Source organism: Maylandia zebra, unplaced genomic scaffold (genome assembly GCF_041146795.1).
Source record: "Maylandia zebra isolate NMK-2024a unplaced genomic scaffold, Mzebra_GT3a scaffold02, whole genome shotgun sequence".
NCBI classification, from domain to species: Eukaryota; Metazoa; Chordata; class Actinopteri; order Cichliformes; family Cichlidae; genus Maylandia; species Maylandia zebra.
Genome location: NW_027490032.1, coordinates 198,435 through 204,974, shown reverse-complemented (window position 1 = coordinate 204,974; position 6,540 = coordinate 198,435). Strand labels below are relative to the sequence as shown.

At 40.1% G+C, this 6,540-nt stretch overlaps 1 protein-coding gene across 1 annotated transcript; it reads left to right on the top strand.

Annotated features, from left to right (window-relative positions):
- Window positions 1–464: 464 nt before the first annotated feature.
- LOC143415723 (sialoadhesin-like) lies at window positions 465–5,780 on the top strand. Its single transcript, XM_076881117.1, has 7 exons — window positions 465–562; window positions 2,174–2,209; window positions 3,252–3,524; window positions 3,604–3,849; window positions 3,931–4,083; window positions 4,825–4,923; window positions 5,545–5,780. The coding sequence occupies exons 1-7, from the start codon at window positions 532–534 to the stop codon at window positions 5,637–5,639; spliced, it is 933 nt and encodes a 310-aa protein (XP_076737232.1). The 5' UTR covers window positions 465–531; the 3' UTR covers window positions 5,640–5,780.
- Window positions 5,781–6,540: the final 760 nt, after the last annotated feature.

Genomic DNA, 6,540 nt, shown 5'->3' with positions numbered 1-6,540 from the left:
AGATTTCTGAAGAGAAGATGTGCAGATGCAGGAAAAAATGTACTTGAGAGGCCCGGGCTGGCAGTTTAACACATTCATACAGCACACATGCCGCAGTCTGTGGTGTGAACGGCTCCTAACGTCTGGCTTACCAGCAGAGACTCAAAGCTCAGAGGAAATGCACAGGAAGTGCTGACAGAGTGTGATTATGTCACACGATTATTTTATTCAGTGTTGTATTCATATTTGTTTTCAGCTGTTGAAAGATGCTCTGAAAGTAAAGTTAACATGTAAGTAAGAGTAGAGTAAGAGTTCTTTATGAGGGCAGAGTTTCATTCAAAACCAGACCAGACCAAAGCAGTTTGTAGTTTGGTTTCACTCTCAGTTCGTCACGCGTTCGGGTGGTCTCTGTGCTGAGAAACGGAGCCACGTCAGATGTTTTTCCTTTTTCCTTTACAGCTGACAGAAAACCACAGACACTTACACAGAAGTAGGACACTGTTTTTGGGGTGTGTGTAACTGAAAGAAATGCGCAAATAAAGATGTGAAACAATGCCGAGAACATCGCTCCTGCTGTCGCTCTGTAAGTACAGCTTTTCCAAATATGAAATAATAGAAACGGGAGCATTAATGGAAACACGAAAGGTCACAGGAACAAGTGTTATGTGGGCAGATTGAATGATCAGACAAATGAGTGAAATCCTGTTAGATGCTGAAAAATAGCCGTTTTTAAATACAAGTTTTAGATTTTTCTTATTTTTGTTATAATCTAAGGAAATATTTGCTGGAGACAGATTATAAAAATTGCAAGACTGTACACTCAGCTCGCAAAATTTGAGAAATATAAAGTGAATGCGGAGAGAGAGAATATCAACCACAGGGTGAAACGTTTCTCGTTGGTGGTCAATGGGTTTGTACGAAGGTTTGCTTCAGTTGCTTCTTCTTAAGCTCCCTCCACAGATTTTCTTCAGGACCGAGGTCTTGAAACTGCTCTATGACCTTAATATGCTTCTGCTTTAGCGGCTCCTTTGTTGCCTTTGCAGTATGTTCTTAGTCATTGTCATGCAGCCATAACCCATCTTCATTTTTCTGGCTGATGGAAGGAGCTTCAGTGGCTCGATTCATTGGCTCCTCAGTGGAAAGAAGTCGTTCTGCAGAAAAAGAGCCTCAAAGAATCGTTAGGGCATTTCTCTTCTTCAAACAGCTGATAGCAAACAGCATGACTTTACTTTCATCTGACCACAGGATGCTCAGGAATCTTCTCTCAATCATTCACACGTTTACTGGCAAACTTTAGATGGGCCTGATTGATTGGTGTGACACATCCGCACACAGCTGATATGGCGATCGTGGCTCAAGAGTTGGGAGTTTGCCTTGTAATCGGAAGGTTGCCGGTTCGAGCCCCAGCTCGGACAGTCTGCGTCGTTGTGTCGTTGTGACACTTCACCCGTTGCCTACTGGTGGTGGTCAGAGGGCCCGGTGGCGCCAGTGTCCGGCAGCCTCGCCTCTGTCAGTGCTCCCCAGGGCGGCTGTGGCTACAATGTAGCTTGCCATCACCAGTGTGTGAATGTGTGTGTGAATGGGTGGATGACTGGATATGTAAAGCGCTTTGGGGTCCTTAGAGACTAGAAAAGTGCTATATAAATAAAGGCCATTTACCATATGTGCGAGCCAGCATTTATTAAAAAACAGCGACCAGTTGGGGTGAGAGAAGGAAAACAGGATAAAGACATGCTGTGGAAGAGAGACAGAGGTTAATAACAGATATGATTCAATGCAGAGATACTGAAAAGTAAAAAACCCAATGCATCATGGGAATCCTCCAGCAGCCTACACCTTGCAGCATAACTAAGGGAGGATTCAGGGTCACCTGATCCAGTCCTAACTATATGCTTTAGCAAACATGTCTGACAGTAACCTGTCCTGGGTGTGGCTGGTCAAACCGAACCCAGCTTTCCAATTACTTTTTCTCACAGAACCAACTAGGATTGGACTATGTTTTCCTTAATAAATGAAATCATCAATTAAAAACTGCTTTTTGTAAGTTTGTAAAACAAAGAAAAACAAAACAAAACAAAACAAAACAAAAAAAACCCAAAACATAAAACAAACAAAAAAAGAACAAAGCAGTTAATGGCATTACACTCGTTTCCTTTTTGAATTTAACACCAACCTGTGTGTCATTTCTCCTCAGTGCTGACTTCACTGCTGGGCTGTAGACCCTCCCAAGGTTGGTACATTTTTCAAACGCATTAATAAACCACACAGCACTTTTCTCTGTAACATTTTTTTCAGTGTGGCTCCAGCCGTCAGTGGTCTGTTTGCTCTCTGTTTGCAGTATTTGATGCAGTTACTCTGCCCGTTGCACTCTATACGACCACCTGAGACTTTAAGCTGTTAAAAACAATCATTTATAAAAATAAGTATTATTTTTATTGCAATTTTTTATTTTACTCAACTTTACTTCAGTTCTGTGTCTTGCCATCAGTGCACATCTGTTCATTGGTACATTTACATGCTTACTACAGGTGACCTATTTAACTTTCCCCGCTGCCTGTTCATACTAAACAGTCAACATGGCTAAAGTTTCTAATAACGAGATACGTATAAGTAATTCCTGTGAGCCAACATCTCAGGCTTCAGACTGCACTAAAAAGCTTCTGGTCCAGCCTTGTGTTTGTGAGGAGCAACCAGTGAGAAGACAGATGGCTTCTTGTTTCATACATGCACTATATGCACCAAAGCCCAGGATCACACACCATGAATTGTAAGCTGTGCAAAATTAATTGCCATTTCCACTTTTACAAGAAATAAAGAGACCACAAATATAATTACATGACACATAGGTCACATGGTTGTAATGTGAGTCTCATGAGGAGGATTGCTTTTTGTAGTTGTCCCTTGTCATTTTGTTTAGTTTTGTTTTATAATTCTGTGTCTCTGTATTGTTGTTTAGTCTCCCTGTGTTTTGTTTCCTTTATTGTTCTGTTTCTGTTTTATTTTATTTTTGTTTCCTGTAACTAAGCCCTGTCATTCTGAAACAAGAAAAAGCAGTTGTAGGACCTCCTCAGCTGAGGTTGAGGTGGCTGAAAAAGCTGCTTGCAGAAAAACAGCAACAGTATTTAGGGTAGAGAAGCCTGTAAATAATGTGTCTTTTAAAACATTTGTCAACCCTTCATAGAAGGGTAACAATTTCACTTTATGTGTGCTTTAACTGAGATCAGCTGAGATGACCAATGTTTGGATGTCTTCTTCTGATGTTTTCCTCACAGCTCGTCTGGCTGTGAGTCCCAGCAGCTCTCAGTTTTTCGAAGGAGACTTTGTGTCTCTGAGCTGTGAGGAGGACGACAGCTCTGCTGGATGGACTCTGAGGAGAAACACAAGCAGAGACACCAGAGCTGAGTGTGGAGATCACAATCAAGAATGGGGAGAGCCACCTGGTTCTTGCTGTAACATCAGCTACATCGACCCAATGGACAGTGGAGTTTACTGGTGTGAGTCCAGAGAGGGTCCCATCAGTAACATGGTTAACCTGACAGTCACTGGTAAGCTGAGTGTGTGGAGTTAGTGTTGATGAAGCTGTGTGTAAATGGATGAAATGCTGTAGTTTGTCTCTGTGTTGAGGTGGATCAGTGATCCTGCAGAGTCCTGTCCTCCCTGTGATGGAGGGAGATGACGTCACTCTGCTCTGTGAAACAAAGACCACTCCCTCCAACCTCACAGCTGCTTTCTATAAAGATGGCGTCTTCATTGGGAATGAGACTACAGGTCACATGACCATCCAGCATGTTTCCAGGTCTGATGAAGGCCTCTACAAGTGTGACATCAGCGGTCATGGAGAGTCTCCATCCAGCTGGATCACTGTCACAGGTGACACACTTAGACTGTGTTTGTGTATTCAGTATTCAAACATTCAGTGCATGAAAATAACTTTTTCTTCGGTTCATTTAGAAAAACCCATCACTGCAGCTCCACCTGCATCCACCCCTCCACCTGCGTTACCTCCTCTACTTGCTGTGTTGCCCTTTGGATCAGTCTGTGTTTTGGTTCTGCTGTTGTTACTGGTTCTAGTGATGAGGGAATGTGTCTGCAGAAAACTTGAAGGTGAGACTCAAATGTCTGGATTTTGTATGTGTGGCTTAATTTTGCTAAATGGTTTGTACATTTAAACAATTTCCTATATATATATGTTGTGTCTACATTGTAAGTACATGTCGTCACATTACAGCTCAAACTCTATGGTGTGAATTCCCAAAATTTATAATGTTTGGAATCTAAAGTGTTATTTTCACTACCTGAAAACATTCACTGCTTCCTCATCAGGTTTCATATGTAGGTGTGAATTATAGTAAATGCCTTTTTAACAACATATCCCTCATTTAGAAGAAACACATGGTCACTGTTAGCAACTTACAAAATAAATCAGTGGTTGTGTTATGAAGTGTTACTTTTATCATCATGAAATATTACTCTGTGACCTCGAGGTATGGTTAGGTACAAATACTTGCTCTGAATGTTACATTATTACAACTTATTATATTACAGCTTATCCTAATGTCCATTTTCACTTTGTTGTCATTTGCAGTTCAGGCTGTTTTTATAGACTCTCCTAACCTCCCCTTCTTACTTTAGGATTATTGATAGTTTCAAACAGTTAAATATGTTTACTGAAAACTAAACCCTAAATGTAGAAGACACCTGTGCTACATGGTAGATTAGGGTGCATCTAAATTGAAGGCTCTATTATAAAGTGCTAATATCATCATTTCAATCTTTTAATTACATCTATAAAGAAAGGCCCACTCTGAGTGTTTTCAAATCATGTTTTACTTTATTTTGGTTCAGCTGATCAAGAAGCTGGAGAAGATGCCATCACAGATGACACCACGTACAGCGAAATCAAAATAGCACAAGAGCCTCAACAGACAGCGAGAGAGGCCAGAGGTAGTATTGTTTATATTTTTATATCTCTGTGAGGAGCAATGCTAGTTTGAATAAATCTTGCACAAATCAGATGTGGTCATTGTGCACATCTGTCCTGAGGGTCAGGTTAGTAACACAGTAAAAACAGATCCTAAATGTTTGGTGCTCAGTGTGAGATTTTTGGATAAGTTAAGCAAACTAATGCATTATGCCAGCATAGGTGCTGCACAGATGCCCATTTCATCTGCAGTATTCTACATATAAAACATTAATCATAGGGAATGTCTACATATTTTAAAATACCAGAACTATCAAGGAAACATAACAACATCTTTAAAAAGAAAATAATAATGCTAATGCTATAATAATGATTGAAGGTATTCTGAATCTTTAAAAAAAAAAGTTTCTTAGTTATGTGTGGAGGTAAACGTGATGAAGTGAAACAAGGAAACCAGCATTTATTCATGTGAGGCCACAGAGGTCAGAGGTCACTATAATTCCTTAATCTGCACCTTAGATTGTCATGTGGGAGTATCGGGAGCTCTTCTGCCCTTAATCAATACAGATTTGTGTTGCAAAGGTTGAATTCATTTTTCTACAACTGTGTTTCATGTTGTTTGAATTGTGTGTCTTTGTGATCAGAGACGCCATCAAAGCCAGAGGTCATCTACTCTTCAGTGAAGAAGCTCACCCGTCCAACCACTGATGACCAGGCCATCAGACCGGAGTGCATTTGATACACCTCGAGTTACTCTTAGCTGTAACTTCACTCTAATTTATATATTTTAATTGTAGTTTGTGTTTGTTTGGTTGTGCAGTTGTTCCTGCAGCAGAGATCTGGTTTCTCTGCAGGATCAATAAAGTCTTCTTCTCACTTGTTGATTTTCTTGTGTGCTTCTGTGGGTTTCATCAGGTCATCTGATGTGATGAATCTGAGCTGCTCCTGTTTTGTTGTGGCCAGCTGATAATTATCTTGAGTGATTGTAGCAAAGATTAAAGATAAACAAAACCACAACTGTGGATTATAATCAGCGCACACATCAGTGAGTGGCTGTAAATCTAACACCAGAAAGTTTCAGTTCAGCGTTTGTGTGTCTGCGTCTGCTTAACCCTGAAACCAACATAGAGGAAATGATGCGTCAACTATTTCATATTTCAATTTGTGTGTAACTTTTAACAAAAAAAAGGGAATATATGATGATTTTTTTCCTTTTTCATCTTTGCAAATTGAAGTGCGATTTTGACAAAATAATAATTGTCTTAATCTAAATATTCAGACCAGCACAGAGCAGATTACAGCTGTGGCTGACAGTAGGAAATCATATTTGCTGTGTTTTAAATGTTCGTCCTCCAGGGAGACGTTTACAGTGGTTCACTCTGCAGTCTGACATGAAAACAGAGAGCTGAGGTGTTTCGGTCTCTGACAAATATCAAACCCCTGAACAAGTGACTCAGACTGGAGTTCTGGATCTCATCAACTCTAATTCTGCTGACATCTATTGGTAAACCTGGTGTATTACAACACAGCTGCAACTTTATGCCAAATGAAGACACTTGGACATTAATTTAAAAAAAACATCTAAATTATTGTAAATCATCATAAAACATCAGGACATTAGTTGTTAGCAATTAATATAT